At 45.4% G+C, this 19,728-nt stretch overlaps 1 protein-coding gene across 1 annotated transcript in view; it reads right to left on the reverse strand.

The window, feature by feature from the left end:
• The window catches only part of NCAPG2 (non-SMC condensin II complex subunit G2), a 59,660-nt gene that overhangs the window by 23,201 nt on the left and 16,731 nt on the right, over positions 1-19,728 (reverse strand). Inside the window, exons 10-18 of the mRNA XM_061199010.1 lie at positions 17,787-17,882; positions 17,015-17,140; positions 11,880-12,059; positions 10,639-10,791; positions 6,291-6,513; positions 6,014-6,117; positions 3,177-3,350; positions 1,195-1,265; positions 75-228 (exon numbers count right to left, since the gene is read on the reverse strand). Coding sequence (XP_061054993.1) covers positions 75-228; positions 1,195-1,265; positions 3,177-3,350; positions 6,014-6,117; positions 6,291-6,513; positions 10,639-10,791; positions 11,880-12,059; positions 17,015-17,140; positions 17,787-17,882 — 1,281 coding nt within the window. The remainder of the gene's footprint in view (positions 1-74; positions 229-1,194; positions 1,266-3,176; positions 3,351-6,013; positions 6,118-6,290; positions 6,514-10,638; positions 10,792-11,879; positions 12,060-17,014; positions 17,141-17,786; positions 17,883-19,728) is intronic.

The following is a 19,728-nucleotide window of genomic DNA, read 5'->3' on the forward strand; positions in this document are numbered from 1 at the left end:
ATAGCAGGAGAGCACGTGAGTTCTAGCATACAGCTACCCTCCTTCAGCAAACTTTAAAAATGACACAGGTGTACCTTGCTCTGAGGCTGCTCCTCCGGCAGCGAGTCACAAACGAGCTCCAGGATGTGTCCCACTTGCCCCCAGGAGCAGAGACAGTCTAACAGAATACAGTAGCTCTTGTCGGCTGCTCCTTCCTCTTGGTTTCTTAGTGTGGAAATCACACCACAGCTGAAAATGCCACATATACAAAATCATATCTAATATCTCAGTAGCAATTTCTCACTTTTCTAAAAGGCGGGGAAAATGAAGAAGCTAAAAACTGAGGGTACATAAGCCCTTCCTATCGTGGGAACTCTCAGACGTTCTCCACCGCAGGAAAAATACACTGTTTTCCCACAATTACTATGCAGGACAAGGTCCAGTACAAAATGCTGACTCTGAAAGCAGCTTCAGGGGCCCCTAGATGTGAGGCACTGAGGACACATCAGGCACTTACAAACCCTGGCCTTTTGTTTCTGTGTTGCCTCTGTCAGACTCTAGAGTAAAGATCCATAATCTGGGGACAATACTTTTTGTTTAGCATCAAAACATTCTTTTTTTTATAAATATGAATAAAAATAAGTAATTTTTACTGAGTTAATAACCAACACCCTAGCGCAACACTGCCCAATAAAAAACACAACGTGAGCCACAAAAGCAGGCCACGTGTGTCATTATAAAGGTTCTAGTAGCCACGTCTAAAAACGCAAGATTAATTTCAATAATGTATCTTATTTAGCCCAGCCTACCCGCGACATCCTTTAAGACGTGGTCACTGTAGAAAACTACTGATGAAACATGTTACATCCCTCTTTCACACCAGGTCCCCGAGTCTGCATCACCCCAGGATGCACACACAGCTCGCCCCAACCCAGACTCCACATTCTAAGCACTCAGAGTCACGTGTGGCCAAGGCTCCGTGGTGGACGGCGGGATGGCTCACGTCTCACCATCTGGCACTTGAACAACGCCAGACTCTCAGTTCCCCGTGGTGGCTTCCTGTGTCCCTCAGCAGTCCCGGAGCCCTGGAAGCCACATCCCCTGCTCTCCCTGCCACAGGGGAGGAGGCCAGGGGCAGGGAGCACAGCACTGGGGGCTTGAAGGTCACGCAGGCGTCGCCAAGTGAGACCAGGAGTGCATGGAGAGGGCGGGCACCTGAAGGCGGGCACAGCCGAGGCCGGCATCAGGGAGGCCAGCACAGACAGAGGGGTCTTGCAGCGATCATCCTGAAAGCATGAAAAGACACACAGCAACAGGGAACATAAACAATGGGATCCCGAGGGCCCCATGACTCCCAGGAACCCATTTTCAAAGCTGCTTGGTAGGAATGAGAGTGATGCTCTCAACACACAACAGGAGGACGTAACCCCTTGGGAAGCATTAGGTTTGATAAGTCTTCTCAAACTTTTATAGGTCACTTTACTACTTTCTGTGATGAATTATTTGAGCAAATATTTATTAAGCACCTACTGTGTACCAGGAGATCCTTGGAATACAGCAGTAACCAGAATAGACAAAAGTCCTTGCTGTCAAGGCACTGACTGGTATTTGAAAAACAATACTGATAAAAGGAAAAAAAAAAAAACCAACTCTATACACTCAGTGTGTCCTGAGTATAAAACTCAAGGGAATGAAACTAGTCAGAAAAGTTCCTAAGTAAAATAATCAGAATACCTTAGGAAGACAGTGCAGTGCAATGGAGCTACCTGGCCAAACCCAAGTCCCATGAGATCCCACACCCCAACCAGCTGGGACAACACACGGAGAAGAGCTGGTCTCTGAGGGCGGGGCTTTGGCAGGAACCAAGTGAGGAAGCCACCTCGGGCCCCACTGCAGCTACATCACCACCACTAGTATTATCACAGTAACAGAGCAGACAGACCAGACTCCATCAAGATCACTTAATAAGAAATACCCTTGGTTAGATAAGAGGATGAAAGAAGATGGGCCCTAAAAGGAAAAGAAACAACAATTTTCCTGAACATATACATGAAACAAACAGGTGCAATGTCACAATCTGGCCTGTAATTAATCTGCATTCAGTCAGAGTGAACCCATCCTCACCCCCAACTCCCAATAAAGAAAATGTTTTCTTGATGTTACAACAGTCGGCTGGCAGCTACTCCTGATTCCACTCCACGTGTGGCTTACAGAGGCCTTACCCACTTATGGGCCGACCACAAGGTTCTCGGAGGTACTGAGGGCAGAGAAGCTCTCTGGCCAGAATAATTCGGGATTAAAGACTTAATTCACCACCTCCCTTTTCCTGGACACACCCAGGCCGCACTGTTCACCTGTCATCTCGTCCGGTATCCTATGGCCTCTGTGTTTATCTTCTAATTCTCAGCCCCATGTGATTATCTGAGCTTTTAAATGCCCTAGTGACTTGGGCAGCCTTGATTATTTACCTTCACAGACAGGCCACGTTTGCATTTCAGAGGCAGGATGGAGCTCGGAGACATAACAGTCACAGAAATATGACTCAGAAAAGCTAAGAGGTCCAAGGTCACATAAGCAGTTGTAGAAGAACCAAAAGTAAAATTTACCAAGAGAAGGGTGATTCATAAGACCTATGACCTTTCTATATTGAAGCCACGCTTTCTTCATAATTAGGAATAAATTTGCATTTCTACATAGCAGTTTTATTTCCATTGGTTTTGAAATATGGCCTTTGCTCAGAAATAGAAAGTCAAGGAATGAGGAGGTTTCCTTCCTCCAGACAGAAGTTATGCACACAGTTCTGTCTGTCCCAATAACACAGACACAACTCAGATACTCCAGAAACATGTGCTTGCCGGATGCCGTCAAATGCCTAAAATTGCCCCCGAAACCAAGGTGCTACTACATCTTGATGTTCACAAACTCCTCTTTCTCAACTCCCAGCAAATCAAACCAGATTCTAAAATAGTGTCGGGCCATTAGAGACAGAAAACCAGTGCTCCCCCAGACAAGTCTCTGGGTGCCGGGAGGGAGGCTGGAGGACACGTGGCCTCACCCCGTGGAGGGAGAGAGGCCGAGCGGCCTGCAGGGTGGGAGGCGGCTCAGCCCCCGACTCTGCAGACGAGCAGCAGGTCCAGAGGCTGCTTCTGCACAGACGTGACCGCGCGCGCCTGCTTTAGCAGGGCGGCCAGGCTTACCTTAAACACCTTCATGTACTCTGGCAGCATAGAGGCGAACTTGCTAACGGTGTACACTTTGGCCTCTTTGTTATTCTCCATACTCCTGTGAATGCTTCTCCAGAGAATCACAACGATCTCTAACAAACCCGCCATGGACGCAGCATCGCTTATTGACAGCGTTTGGTCCAGAGCCTAAGATACAAAAAATTGTACTGTGAAAGAATCAAATCATAATAACTCTCAAGAGAACAGCACTGTGTCTAAAAGCACATCTCAGAATTCCAGACCTAAGGCAGAGATGGAGGGAGAGGCAGATAGAACCCCTAAGACTGTGGTGTGATGTATGATGGGATCAACTCCCCCTCGACCGTGGGCTGCTCTGGTTTGTGGGCTGGCGGGGAGTGACAGCACCACGTGTCTGAGTGTTTTCTAGTGAAGCCCTCCTTGTCTGCGCAGAGGGGAGGGGCCGCCTCCCCAGCACCACACGCTCGCCTGCGCGCGCTCTGCTTCAGACGCCAGCCCTGTCCGGTGACTGTGACAAGCTCCAACAACTTGCCACACAGGCCACTTCCTGGAAGGGGCTACCTTGAGATGCAAAGCAGGATTCATTTCAGGGGTTGGTATTTTTGTGCTACTCGGATGTAATGGGAAAAGATACGGCGAACAAATTAACTTAATTAATGAGGGCACACAGAAAAAACAAAAGTAGTTGCTATATAAAGTTAGATTTTTCAATAGGCACTTAATACCTGGAATGACTTATGGCTAAATTTAAAAAGCAATGAAACTACTAAAGGCTTAGACACTACTATGAGAATGATATAGATAACAAATTGACAAAACTTCAATCTGTATTTAATTTTACTTTTTACATTCTAATGATTAGCATAGCACTCTTATCATTAAAGTCCCCTGAGAAAGCCACCACTTCTCCTTTACAAAAATATGCTAAGTTCCTAAGTAAGATTTCATTAAACAGAAAGCAGAGATTTTTAGTAGATAGCAATGTGAAAAGGTAAAAGAACCAATTCAAAAAATTATGCTTTAGCCATTAAATATTCTTAGAATGACAACATCCAGACGGCAAATTGTATTTTTTTCTACTACCGGTTACAATAGAGCTACCTATTTCTTTTTTTTTTTTTTTTTTTTTTTTTAAACATCTTTATTGAAGTATAATTGCGAGCTACCTATTTCTAAACCCTTGTGTTTTCTAACGGTACAGAAACTGACCTAAAATGTGATAAAATGCAAGCTTTCTCAATAATGTCTAGGTTTAATAAGGGGGTGGAGGGTTCCTTCAGTATTTAAAAACTGTAACAGTTTTCACTTTTTGGCGAAACCACTTTCACCATCCATCAGCACGAGTGTGAAGGGGTGGCCCAGAGGCACAGGGCCCCGCGAGCCCGGAGCTGGCATCCCAGTGAGGGTTTCTAAAGTTATAGGATCACTTTCCTAAAACATTCTGCCCACCCAACCCATATACTGAGGGGAACACCCTGAAAAGAGGAACTCAAATCCCACCAAGAGAGTGGAACCAGCTCCAGACGTGCCCGGCTGAACCGGCCTGTGAGCTGACGGATCTGCCAGGCAGGCTCGGCCGTGAAGATGACGTCAGGCTCTTCTCTCTCCTCCCCCTTCTGCCCCAGTGGACAGAGAGGAGAGGGGAGGGGAGGCTGAGGCGGGGGGCGGGGGGGGTGGGTCCGGGGAGTGCTCTGCCCAGCCCCCGGGCAGGCCGACTGAGCCCCACAAACAGCCCGCCGGCGCAGCCCCAGCCTCAGCGCGGGGCGACCCTGTGGGCTCCTGGCTCTCAAGGGCCAAGGGCCTGCACCCAGGGCGGGGACGCGGAGGCGGGGGCGGCCGGACGGCACAGGAGCCTCACCCTGCAGGCAGCGCGCACCACGTTTCATCAAAAGGGCAAAACTATCTTCTGTGACTTTCATTTTTTTTGGTTTTAATGGAAGTATATTCAACATCTTGTGACTTTCTTTTAAAGGCCAGTTTCCTAATCTACATAGCACCACAAAACTACCCAAAATTGTTACTTTAGAGGTACATATAAGCATGAGAGTTTGTTTATAAGCCTAAGATACTGCTTATAAGTAATACGAGTCTAAGTCTTAAATGTTCCTTTTTTAATGATATAATTGTCACTTTGGATTCTGAAGAAACACCAGCTATATAGCCTCCTTGATAAATTACTTTTTCAAAGACAATTCTAAATAAAGCTCATTCCCAAAAATTCAACCGCACGACGTTTCTAGTAGAATTTTAGGGCAGTGGCGGTGAATAAATCCTTAAGAGCGCCACCACCCATCTAGTTGTAAAATACGGTAACGTCCAGACCCAATCCACGTGTGCCACCCCCAAGTCGAGTTAAAATATACAGAAGCTTAAGGTGAAGAAAACTGGGAAAAGAGTGTCACCAATAATAATTTTTCCTTTGTATTAAATCCTACTCAAACTCCACAGTGAACTTACAAAGGATACACAGAAATTCTTTCTAGAAAATTACTTATGATCCTCCAAAATAATTAGGTGAAGTATCAGTACTAAAGGAATAAATGGAAAATAAAAATATTGCTAAGGTAACGGCTTGTGGAAATAACACCTCTGCCTTGCTGCCCTGCCCTTCTCCCACGGGAGAAGCACCCGTCCCGGTCCCCGTCACCGTTCCCTGACCCCGTGGCCCCAACCCCAGCCTTGTCCCCAACCCCGTGGCCCTGTCCCCATTCCTGTGGCCCCAACCCCAGGCCTGACCCTATCCCCGTGGCCCCGGCCCCAGCCCCAGACCCCGGTCCCGACCCCAGCCCCGTGGCCCCAAGGAGGCGCCGGGCGGCGGCGGCTTGACTCACGCTCACGTTCTCCTTCCCCTGCTCCTCATCGTCCTCCCCGCATGCACTCAGAGCCCTCCGGATGCAGGCGTTCAAGCAGTGGCGAATCACATGAATCAGCTTTGCTAAAATGTATAAGACAACCAATAATTAATTTACGTGTTTCTTCAACAAAATTTTCTAACAGTGAAATTATAATCCCAAATAATTAAAGTGTTACTTTATGGGAACTCATTAAGAACCACACTGAGCACAAAGCAAACACACCAGGCTCAGGGCGCGGGCGGGGCGGGGGTACCTATGTTGGTGCAGGCCGTGTGCTCGTGCGCGTGCTGGTAGAACCTCCGCGCAGCCGCGTGGTTCATCTGCAGCAGCGTCACGCAGCGCTCGCACCACACCTCCTCGGGCTGGTTCACGGGCAGGAAGGAGTTGAAGATAAGGCCCACCAGGCGCCGAGTGACGGGCAGAGAGTCCAACTCCAGACGGACCAGAATGTGCTCCATGGGGCATATTTTCCAAAACTGTGGATAAAGCACATGTGCAGAAGGGACCCATCAGTCGTTCCTGCAACCCTGAAAACATTTCAAGCAAAATTTCCAGAGCATAATCAAAAAGGAACTAATTTTTACATTCAAGGAAATTCATCTCAAATGATTATACCAGAATCTGTGACTCTTCTGTAGACAAATTAAAATAAACCCGTATTTTAAAAAGCACTGACATATAAGGCAGATAAGCACAAGGCTGCTGGGATTAATTATAATCCATCAGGACCATCAGGGGACCCTCAAATGACAGTTATGATTATCAGTCTAATAATTTTAAAGTTTCCTAGAACACCACAACTTTGGGCCCATTAATATGAAAAGTGAATGTAAACATCTACAACAGGTTTGGCACAGAAAGCTAAAGTGAGTGTCCCGTCTCCCACCTCGGACACAGAGGCACCCCTCACGGTCACCCCTCCCGCCCTCTCCTGGGTGCTGCCCGGGTGGCCACAGGCCTCCTCCGGCCGCCTCACAGCCACTGCCCACACCTGCACACGGCAGGGCTGTCATGCCGCCCCTCAGCGTAAAAGCATCAAAGTCGTCCACTGCCCACAGAAAAGGGCCACACTTCTCAGCAAGAAATTCAAAACAAGGGGAAACACCACAGAATAATGGAAATAAAATAGACTCTGATGGTGCCGTGTTCAGATCCTGTCTCTGTCACTTGTGCAAACACGTACGCTCATCTGTGTACAGGGGACAGCACCACTGACACGGACTCTGGTTCTCATGACCGTCGCCTCTCTCCAGGACTCCCAGTGGACCTTTCTCATCAGCTCTTAAGTACGCTCCCCCGTCTCCTCCCCCCCCACCCCCCACCCAGGGACTGGCCCCCGCCAGCTGCCCGCCTGGCCCCCTCCTCACTCCCACGATACCTCAGTCCGCCCTCCAGGTCAGAAGGGCCTTGCGCGTTCAGACAAGCATACTCCCCCTCTCCCGAGGAAATGCCTGAGCATCCGACACTACGACCGTTCCCCCAGATGCTCCCGGAACACTTGCATGCGCACACTTGGTGTTTCTGAAATAGTCACTGTAGTAAAGACAAGTGCCGCCCGACAGCCATGCCACCAGCTGAGTGTCGACCCCGGAGCGGCCGGCACAGCGACAGACAGATCCCAAGAGGGAAACCGAGGCACTCAGGAGAGCAGGGGCTTCTCAAGCCTCAAGACCTCGCAGAGTTCAGACCTGCGGAAACCAATATACCCAAGAAACACTGTAGGTCACAGCACTGAGACTGGACCGAGGGGCAGTGCCTAAAAGAGAGGGTTTTCACATTGGAAAGGTTGGCTCCTGAGCCCTCACGGAGACCAGACGACTTTGAACGGAAACTAGCAATCGGCGCTTACACCAAATGCCAAGGTTCCACGGGTTTTTCTTGCAGTGAACATTCCCCGCAAGTCTGCCTTTCCAGAAACTCCCCATATTAACCTATTTTTCTTTGATTCACTTTTTCTAAAATAAAATGAAGAACAGTTCTGATTAGTTTAGGGTTCTTCAATTACCTGAGGTTTTATTTTATCTAAACACATTACCCACAGGTTGATATTAACATCAGACAAGACCATAAACAAAATTGCTAACTGGTGTTTCATTCCTAATGTTAAAAATAATTGCATAGGGGCTTCCCTGGTGGCGCAGCAGTTAAGAATCCACCTGCCGATGCAGGGGACACGGGTTCAAGCCCTGGTCCTGGAAGATCCCACATGCCGGGGAGCAACTAAGCCTGTGTGCCACAACTACTGAGCCTGCGCACTTTAGAGCCCGCGAGCCGCAACTACTGAAGCCCGTGCGCCTAGAGCCCGTGCTCCGCAACAAGAAAAGCCACCGCAATGAGAAGTCCGCGCACCGCAAGGAAGAGTAGCCCCCGTTCGCCGCAACTAGAGAAAGCCCGCGCGCAGCAGCGGAGACCCAATGCAGCCAAAAATAAAATAAATAAAATAAATTAATTAAAAAATAATAACTGCATATTAAGAAACCCCCTTTTTTTTTTTTTAATAAAGACGTTTCAATATTAGTAACTTGATTTGGCCTAAATCTCAGGTATACAATACTAAAAATGTAGAATTTCAAAACAAACAGTAAACAACTTGAAACCGCTAGCACTGACAATGAAAATTATAAACAGAAGCCTAATTAACTAAGTTGGTAACTGCCCCTTGGCCACAGGACATAATTTTATCTAATCAGCTTTAGTTCTCTACCATGTCGTCGTGCCCAGGGCCTTCGCAAATAAGACGTGGCTCCTAGATCCTGAGTGCAGCCCTGCCAGGGTTCACCAAGGAAGGTAAGGAGGTACACCCCTCACTCCTTCAAAGCAATATGTAGGAGGCCCGACTGCGCCAACGTGCACTAATAACACCAGCATGGCCAGTGTCAGACAGTGCAGTGGCACACTGCCTGTCACTCCAACCTGCTGGACGATCAACCCCCCTTCCTGTTAGCTGCCTCTCCACAGGCCTGTCAAACTCTGACCTTGATTTTCAAGGAGAATTAGCTGGTGCGCCCATAACAAACCTTTCCAGAGATCTCACAGCTCAGTCACGCTCTGCCTTGCTTGTGCAAGCCAAGGATTAACATGAAAGAAGCACCTCGTTAAAACATTACTCTTCCTTTTCTGCTCTGGCTACTCCCCCAAACCCCAAACTCTCCAGTCAGACGTTCTGTCCAGGTCTTCCCTGTTCTCCTGGGAAGACCCACACACCTCAGAACACCTGCTCTGCCCACTGCCTCACCAGCCATCACCTCAGTGATCCTCTGCAAACGGATGCACACTTCAAACAAAACACTAAGCGGAAACTCCCGTTTCAGATTCAGAACTACACTTTCAACAGGCTGTTATAACAAATCCAACCAAAATTGCAGCCAGTCTTTTTGTTAACAAAATTGGCATGCCGATTCTCAGCTTTATATGGCAATACAAAGGCCCCAAACCACCAAGAACTGTGAAAGAAGAGCAGAGCGGGAGGACACACACGGCGAGACCTCCTGCAAAGCTGCAGTGAGCTCGGAAGTGCGGCCTGGCCTGAGGATGGACAGGCAGAGTCCAGAAACAGACCACACGCAAGCAACTGATTTTCAACAAACGTACTGAGGCAGTACGACTGGGCATGACGTGGGGTATCTGTACCACACGGGCCTCGTAAAATATTCTATTTTTCTCATGAAAAAAGTTCACAGTTCAAAATTTGAAAAGCATAAAACAATGCGTATCCTCTGCAGCGGTAAGGCCCCCCCAGCACCCTGTCTCTAGACACCCAGTCTCCTCCCCTCGCCTCAGAGACTGGGGCCGATTTCCTGTTCTCTCCCAGGGATGTGTGAGCCGTAGCTGAGCAAACGCACACACATGTTCCCCGTCCTACGGAGCCGGCAGACCCTGCAGCTCGTCTGCACTCGCTCCCACACGCCTCGCTGAGTGGCCCTTCCTCCTAAGTGCGCTCCTCTCTGTGGCCGCATGGAAGCATTTCATGCCACGAGTGCACCCCAGGGCCAGGCGCTGACCCTACACTGACAGACGTGTCAGCTTGTTCCCAAATCCTGGGCCTCGACACAACAGCACTTTAAAGTAAATTTCAGAGAGCTACTGTGCAGAGAAGAAAATTCAGTGTTAGCAAGTAATAATGCAGAACCTTATAACTAACATTTTTAGCCAAAAGCTGAACAGAACTAGAGTTAAGGGAAAACACTCTCCCCTCAGTAGTTTACACCAAAATGCACACAAATCAACAAATACCTCCTTGCTTCCTTCTGTAAATGTGGGGGGATGGGGATCTCATACTCACCATTTTCTCAAGTAATATTTTAAGTGCTTACTGTGTGCCAAGCGTTTAAATATTTCAACAAAAACTTTCATGTATAGGATAAAAATATAATTTAAGGTGGGGGCTGCTTCCATTAATGTCTTTCAAAAAGAAAACATACATTGACAAAACAAATAAAATTTTATGACACAAACAACTAGCAGAATATACCAGACACCAACTGCTTTAAAATGCAGTCACTGAAACTCTTGGAATTAAAACTGCTTTGTCTTTTTGTTGTTGAAAATAAATGTACTTATTTATTTCGTGTCTTAAGTAAGAAAACCTCTGTTCACCTTACCTTAGCAGCCCTCACAGCCTTAACTTTCAGCAGCATATCAACAAAAGCCACTCTCACTTTCTCCGAATTGTCATGGAGACAGAACTTTAAGGCTGGCAAAAGTTGCTCTAATAACGGGTGGCTTAACTTATTATCCAAAATTATCGGCAGACACTACAAGAAAGGAGAAAGATAAACAGTTCAAAATTAGAACATAAACCACGAAAAGTTCAGGTAAGAAAAATTCAGTTCCATCTTTACTAAAACCACTAGTGAAATATACATACCCACAGAAAATAACTCTTTTCTAACCCTCTTCATATAAAAAGCCTATTTTAGTGAATTAGTGTGGCTTCAGTGCCTGATAATCAGCTCACCCCTGCTTCATTCAAACAAGATTGAAGCGGTTACGAAATAATTTTTCAGTGCTTTCTCTGAACTACACTTTAAAGGGTTTTATTAGAGTTGAAAAAAACCAGAGGACCCTGGTGGAGAGGCCCCAAAGCTGGAGTCCAAGAGTCCTTTTAGGTTCTCTTAACATCCCACAGATTCCCTGTATTTCCCGACTCGATGCTGCACGAAAACGAGGGGCACAGGGCCTGCAGGCCTGTCAGACGCGCTCCCGCACGGCTGTGCCCACACCTCACACGGGCGTCCGAGAGACCGGCCCAAGCTCAGACCAGACACGCACGTCTGAAGAGCTGACGCGCTCCACCACCTTCTCTTTCCAGCTGTTAGGATATACATTTTTAAGAGACTTTATATTTTAAAGATCACACTGAAATATTTACAGATGAGCTGATAAATGTCCTGGATTTGCTTCAAAGTAATGGTGTGTGGGGGGCGACGGATGCAGCTACAGTGAAACAAGAGTGGATGTACCCTGAGAACTGCTGAAACGGGATGATGGACAAAGAATATTTTTGTAGGCTCTTATTTAAAGTACATACAGTACACACAAAAAGCCCATTCTAATGCATAATAATGTTAAAAAATTTTAAATACATGCAGCTACTACTCTAAAATGCTATGCCCTCCCCCCAACACATACACTAAAAACTAGTATTATTTCAAGTAGACTATTTTTTTAGAAAACACTTTTCCTTTGTTTTTTTAAAAGGTTACTTTGGATATACAACGAAAATGTAAATAATGCTATATTTATGGAGTAGGGCTATGGGTGATTTTTAAATTATTCTTTCTCTGTATTTGAGAACTATTCTACAGTAAATAGGCATTGCTTTTATAATTTAAAACCTTACCTTAAAGACAGAACAGCGCACGTCAGCAGAGCTCGTATCAAATGCCAGTTCCTCAGTTACTTTCTTGAGAAGATCAATAAGAATGGTCGGAGGCAACATCTCCCAGTATTTGGAAGTTATTTTACAAACACCAAGGATCCCTGTGGAACGGACCATTGGATAAGGATCTTCTAAAAGGCTCTATAAGTACAAGAGGGAAAGAGCCTTAATTATCTTAAATTAGTTTGCTTTTTATCAATATCGGCTTTACACGCGGGCACAGTGGGCAGTCACAACCTAACAGACGTTTCAAGTCATAGAGTCACACACAGACTTGGGGATCTTCAGTTTCTTGTCGTTTCTGCAGCCGAGTATTTAAGGAGGACATCCAGACGCAGGTGGTGCCTTACTTGCCAACTCCGTCTGCAGGACTCTGCTGACAGCAGGGCCCCCGCCACGGGCCCCGCCACGCAGAGGGACACTCAGGGACTTCAGTCAGTCCTGTGAGACACAACCTATTAAACCACTCTCATGAATTTCCAAAATGCTGTAATGCACTAAGCCCAGAATAAAGGGACCCTGCTTGTAAAGAACCGATCCAGGCAGCAGGCGTCCGGGGTTGCTAACAACATAAGTGGCGACGACATTATGCACCCCCGACGGACGGACACAACAGCCGTGGAGCATCTCAACACAACAAACGTGACCCCAGTCAACTCTCGGTTTAACCAACTTACAGGAAATACAAAGGGCAGAGGCACGTATCAGTGACAAGCAGGCTAGGTTCTGTGGGAGATGAGAGAATAATTGGGCTTCCTCAACAAAAACAAAAGCAAGCAAAATAGAAAGAACAAAAGAGAGAGGGAGAGGGAGTGACTGCTAAGTGGGAACTGATCGTCCAAGAGATGAACACACACTGGCCGGCCACAACATGGGTCTCATCCGGACACAGACTCAAACAAAACTGGAAAAAACATCACTGAAATGTCACTGAAAAACAATGACTGGATATTTGATGACATCAAAGAATCACGATTCATCTTACTTTAGTTGTGCCAGTGGTAGGATTATGCTTTAAAAAAGGGTCCCTGTCTTTTAGGGACACCTACTGAAGTAATTAGAGTTGAAATGCTTGCTCAGATCTGCTTCAAAACAGGGGAGAAGAAACCAAGTGGGCCCAGGTCAGTACCACCGGAACCGTCTGGAGGCACAGGGGGTTCACTGTACAAGGCCCTCTACTGCTACGTGTGAAACTTTCTAATTCAAAGTTTAAAAACAAAAATAACCCTTACTCCACGACTAGACCAAAAGATGGCTGAGCTGGGGATGAGTAAGTACTTCCTTCCTCTCCTCCCCGGCGGTGTTGCAAACACCCAGGGGTCCCGCGGGAAAGAGCAAGCAAGGGGCCGCTCCACGTACCGCAGGGCAGAGGGCTGCAGGCGGACCCTGCTGAGCCCACACAGAGCTTAGGCCAGCCGCAGCTCAGGGCCAGGACTCGGCGGACACAGGGCGGCGTAAGCGACCTGCCGGGAAGGTCTCGAAACGGACACTGGGGGCCAGGTGCACAGGAGAGCCAGCAATAACTCCAAAACCTCCACGAGAAAGAAGAAAGGAGAGGACGCCACGCAGCAGGAAAGACCCCTCCCTCCCCACCCGGGGACGGTGCGCACCAGCTGGCCTGTTCCTCACGCAGAGCCCAAGGGGAGCCCCGTCGGCTGACAAGCCCTGAGCACGGATGCAAAACCACGGGCAACTCAGCAGACAAGGAAGAAGCTACTAATACTCAGCTCTGCACAACCAGAGAAAAACCCATGTCAGCCACCAACTCAACCCAATCTTTTATTCAAAATAGGGATGGAAAAGTGAAGACGACAGGTCACTTGAGAAAACAAACAGCAAGGAAAAAAGATAAAATAAATAAAATAAAAAATACAAGAGAACATTAGGAATTCACAGGTTTTAAGGCTTTTGCTTTCTATGAATTACTTCCAACATTATTCCTCAAAAATAATTCTGGATAATCACCTTGCAACACACAGTCCCACAGGGGTCAAGGCCCACATCTGTGTCTCCAGTCAATCACTCTGTCACCAAGATGAGGGCACTTGACTTGTAAAGCGGTTTCTATGAGGAGAATCACTGCACCTCCCAAACCACAGGCATGCATGGAGGCCTCGATCTGCCACCTCCAACCAGGCCTCCCTCCACTCCAGCTGGAGAAACAGCAGAGCAGAAAGCGTGCAGGACACGGGGACAACGCTGCCCTCACTTCCTGGACCCCCCCAGCCCGTCCACCCCACAAGACTCGCTGCCACCTACTCAGGCCCTGATCCAGCAGCGTCATGAACTCGCTGCCAACCCACAGGCCAGACTGGCCCATGCCTATCCCTGTGTGGTCCACAGGGCGTGAGAATGGTTTTTCACTTCTGAATGGTTGGAAAAAGGAATAATAGTCTGTGACACGAGACTATTACATGGAATTCACACTTTGGTGTCTGTGGATCGGTTTCATTGGAACAAGCCACCCCTGCTCCTCCCCGTACACGTGTGGCCGCCTTTGTGCCACAGCGGCAGATGGAAGAGCTGTGGCCACGTGGCCCGCAGACCTAAAATCACTTCCGGCTGGTCCTCTACAGAAACAACTCCTGCTCTTACCTACTACTGTTACTAACTTCACTACTGCATTGCCCTGCTTCCTAAAAGAAGTTAGGAACAAACAGACACTGGAAAGTAGAAAAGAAAAAGATTAAGAAGATTTCCTTTGTCTAAGATTCAAACCAATGGACTGAATTTCATGCTACAGCCGCAGAAAAAAATCAAAAGATAAAGAAAAACATCCTTCAAGTTTCAGATACCCTCGACACTAGAAAACAATACAAAATATTTTGGCAGTCCCGGAATAAAATGATTTTGAACACAAAATTCTCGACCTGGACAAACTGTAAACTGTCACAGAAAAATAAAGAACATTTTAGGGCTCAAACAGTTAGAGGCACCTGCCTCCCAAAGGACGCCCTGCGGCAAGGTAGGACCCACCGAGACTCTCTCGGCTCTCACACTCACTGGCTACCATCACTCCCTCAACACGTTCACTGCACTCCCGAAGGTGATTCCAGGCTTCCAGAGGACCTGCTGCTTACACACGAGCCTTTCCCTATCAGTTTTCATCCCAAACAAGACTTAGAGTGGAAACTCTGTTATTGCTGTTTTAAATCTGACAGTGACATCTCATTTTTCTGAGACTGTTTGTTGACTAAGTTTTGCTACTTGAAAAACATAACCCTATTTCCACTAAGACATATGCAACTTTAAAAAATAACCATAACATCAATGTTTTCTACAACCCACTTTTTAATTTAAAGGAATTATTTAGAATTTAATATTTCTTGTTCTGGAAAAAAAAAAAAACACTTGTGACTTCAACAATCTTTTACTGTTTTTCTTTCCTTAAATTCTAACAAAATAGCATGCAATAATTTTTATTTTTTAAATAGTTAATAAAACAAATACAAAACTCACAATGATTAATCCGAATATAGACTGCTCTGCGTTATAGAGGGCTCTGTGCGACAGTTAGAACCCTTTACATATTTTAATGTCCTTTTGTACAGTTATAACCACTATCATCTTAGTGCTAGGGATTGAGCTAAACGCTTTATACACAAATTTTCACTGAAACCTCATCACAATCCTATAAAATATTATTCCCAGTTTTAAAGAAGAACCAGGACTAGAGAGAGATTAAGTAATTTGAAAGAGATCAGACTTATTAAGTGGGAACTGGCATTCAGAACAAAGTGCCTGACCCCACGCTAAATCACTGTGCAAACTGCCATCTGTGGGCTGACAGGTGACCCCAGTCCTGCAACGCCTTCCTCGTATACGGTCAGGTCAGCGGCTAGGGCCAAGCAATCACTGTAGGCAAGTAACACAACGGGTCCAATGTAGGAGGGGTGGTAGCTGGGCCACCGCCACACACTCCATCTTTGCATTCAAATGCAGAGACTTAAACACTCAGGCAAAAACATAGGTGGTTCATAGATTGGACACCTGCGTTAAAAAGAGCAAAAGTTTTTTTCATTGTTTTACAGCTAAAAGCTACCAAAATCTAGTTTTGGTTTGCCCAACCACATCTTTCCACAAAATTAACCATGATCCTCAAAGGGACTTGTAAATAAACATACATGTAGATGAGGCACACATGGCAAAATACTAATGACTGTTCATTTTAGGGGTGTGTGTGTCTGTGTGTGTGGCTGGGTGTTTATGCATGTATATGTGAATGCACGTATGTGAATGCATGTGAAGAGGTTAAGTAGACACATACTCATTATACTATTATTTCAACTTTCTGCACGTCTGAGATTTTTCATAGGAGATCAGGAAACAAACAAACCAAAGGAAGTTTTTAGGACTGCTATGGGTAACCGTCATTACCATGGCATTTTTGCTATCACTGCCTAAAATGTTTTTCTACTAACTAGGACAATGAGTAATACTTCTTAGCTTGTGTCAGGAGACCCTGCAAATGTAAAGGGCGGTAGAGAAAGAAGCAGAGGCTCACACTCTCCCACCAGGTAAAAAGATTCGAGATACCCCTTGGAAATAAATGTCGCATCCTGATGTCCTAACGTCTCATTCGAAAAATCAGTCATCTGAAAAAAATCCATTGTAACAGGCGTTACTTGCCTTAAAACATAACCAGTGTGTGTTTGTTCACAACGCTGCCACACAACTTTACAGCAGGCACTATCACCATGCCCGCTTCACAGATAAAGACAGAAAAGTCAATGCCCAAACTTGCCCAAAGTTTCACAGCTATCAAACGAGGGATGGAATCAAACCCGGGGTCTGTCCTAACCACTGTTACACTGTCTCTCTGCTGGGGCAACAGGGATACACGTAAGACGCTTGAAACTACACACAATAAATGATTAGATGTTCTAAAGGAGACTGAGAGGGAGAAGAAACAGACTATGAGTGCACACTGTCAAAGAAGGTACCAGGGAGAGAACGGATTTCCTTGAAGAATGTCAAGATCTGGAAAGCTTGCCATCTGGGGTCAGCACAGTGCAGTTACGGGGGGATGGCCAGGACCCACACGAGGCCCAGACAGAGCTGAAGGCTTAAGGAGCTCGACCACATAAAATACATACATAGAGTTCTTCAAATTGTTTCTGAATTTCGCTATCCATCTCAATGGCGTTAAAGTTTGGATCCCTAATAGGAAATGCTTCAACAAACAGCAGTGCAGCATTGGACCGGACTTCCGAGTTTCTGGCCTGGAATAGTTGAAAGAAGAGTTTCAGAATCCAAAGAAAGAGCTGACATTCAAAGCCTTCAGTGTAGAATTCCTAAAGTAATGCTTCTAGTGTCTCAATACAGACTTATTTACAAATTAAAGACAACTGTAACATTTAAACTAACCAAACTTGTGAGACCTTCCTTAAGTGAAGCTGAACTCCCAGCTCCATGTCGACAGATGGAGCTTGCTTCAAAGCCCATCCTTGCTTCAAAGCCCATCTTGTGTCATTAAGAAACAGTGACCATCATGTCCCGCTCCCAACACCAGAGTCACCTGTGTTGAAAATTACCCGTGTGCTCGTTTGACCACTCCTCAGAGTGCTGTCATCTTGTCCCCCAGTCACCAGCAAGAGGTCCTGAGGACCAGGACGGTTCAGCCCAGCTCTGCCGGTTTACTTAGCATGACTACCCTCCTTCCAGCTGTGCAGTCCGCACTAAACCAATTCAGATTCCCAGTTTAAGAAATGCTTTTAATAAAAGAATAAAATATTCACCCAAAATCTCACAGCATTCCCAGCCTCGAGTCTTACTTTTAGTGCCTTACTGCAATTCTGAATTACAGTATGTTAAGCTCAAAAGCATAATTAGCATTCTAAACAGAGAGAGACTATTTAAGAGGTGTACCTTTAATCCTCTCCAAAGGATGGGCTTATATAATCTGTAAAGCATCTCTTCCACTCCCTGCCGAACTTCCTTTTGACGATGAAAATAACTCAGCACCTAAGAGCCAAGAAAAGAAGAAAAGAATGGTAACATTGGTGTTTTCAAAAAAGCATTTAAGATCCTACTTTGAGGAAACAACAGGGAGCATAGGCTGCACCTTATTCATAAGTTTTGACAATTCTTTCTAACAGGAACCACAGTGGAAAGACATGCTGACAGCACGGAACATGGAAATCATGCAAAAGCCATCTATGGTGGAGAGAAAGACCCACGGCCTTGGGCTGTACAAAGGTTTGGGTTCCAGCTTTTACTCTTCTACCAGTAGCCACAAAACCTCATAGAAAGTCACTTACACCTCTGACCTTCAGGGTCAAATGAAAAAGGAGTCAGCCTAAGTGGTTTCTACAACCCATTCTGGTTCTACAATGCCCTGCTACAACCGTCTTTTGTTTTAAGAACCTATATTGGGCATTCAAAAACAGGATATACAGTCAGCCCTTCATACCCACAGATTCTGCATCTGTGGATTCAACCAAGCATGGATAGAAAATATTTGGAAAAAAAAAAAATTCCAGAAAGTTTCAAAGCAAAACTTGAATTTGCTGCTTATTAGCAACTATTTACATAATAGTTACATAGTATTTACAACTATTTACACAGCATTTACACTGTATTAGTTACTGTAATTAATCTAGAGATGATGTAAACTGTACGAGGATGTATAAGGCACTGGAGCATCCGTGCATTTGGTACTCAATCCCCCGCAGATCCCGAGGGGTGACTTTATCTCAAGTAGGTGTCACTGCCTAGGGATCCTTTCCAGTAGAAACTTAACTTAGATGTCAAGTTCATCCCCAAACTCATGGATAGTCAGAAAACACACTGCTCTTTTAGCTCCATCCCTTTGTTCTCTTCTACCCCCTTTTTAACCAGCCAGAATCTTCCAGCAACTCTTCACAGACTCCTGTCCCCAACAACAATCAATGTTGCCTTTTTCCTTAATTCACAACTCTTGGAGCTAAAATTATATTAATGAAAAATGGAAAAATTTTTTAAATTAGGCTATAAAACTACAGATTATACTTTAAGCAGACTTGAATCAATTTTGCCCTAAAAGAACTACAACCTGGGGATTATTTTTTTCTGATTGTTAATTTTTCATTTAGGAGATTTTAGTCTATCATTTGTTTTTCTGTGTACAATATTAATTTGTTATCAACGGTATACTCACTTCATAGAAAGGTTTTAAACAGCTGTACTGAGATACAATTCACATACCATAAAAGTCACTCTTTTAAAGTATACAGTTCAGTGGGTTTTAGTATATTCAGAGTTGTGCAACCATTACTACTACCTAATTTTAGAAGATTTTCATCAACGATATGAGGATTTCTTACTTTCAAATGACTCCTAAGGTATTTCCTGAAGCTTCTTTCAATATAGCAATAAAATGACTTATCAGGTAAATTTGATATTTATCAAAAAAGGATTTGAGAAAGAAGCTATAATGTGTTATAAGCAGTAGGAACAATTACTTGGAGTCCAGGAATACGTTTCATTTGAAAAGTGAAATCTAATATTCTGCCTTTCAATTCCTTCTGTGCATTTTTCCATAAATTTAACAAATGATGATACCTATACTTATAACACCTTAATCACTCACACTATCACAGCAGAAAATCAGGTATGAAAAAGTCTTTAGTTATTTGGTCCAAGAGTGAAACAACTACATCACACATCTGTACAGTTTAACATGACGCTATTCCTTACGATTAAATAGAATCTGAAACGCCAAATCATACACGTGAAGTAAGTGGCGCCAACTGTCCTACAGCTTATGAAGCACCTGGGATTGTGTGTGTGCTGGGGGGGTGGGAGGGGCACGTGGATATATTTATCTCTG

This window comes from Eubalaena glacialis, chromosome 8 (genome assembly GCF_028564815.1).
Source record: "Eubalaena glacialis isolate mEubGla1 chromosome 8, mEubGla1.1.hap2.+ XY, whole genome shotgun sequence".
Classification (NCBI taxonomy): domain Eukaryota; kingdom Metazoa; phylum Chordata; class Mammalia; order Artiodactyla; family Balaenidae; genus Eubalaena; species Eubalaena glacialis.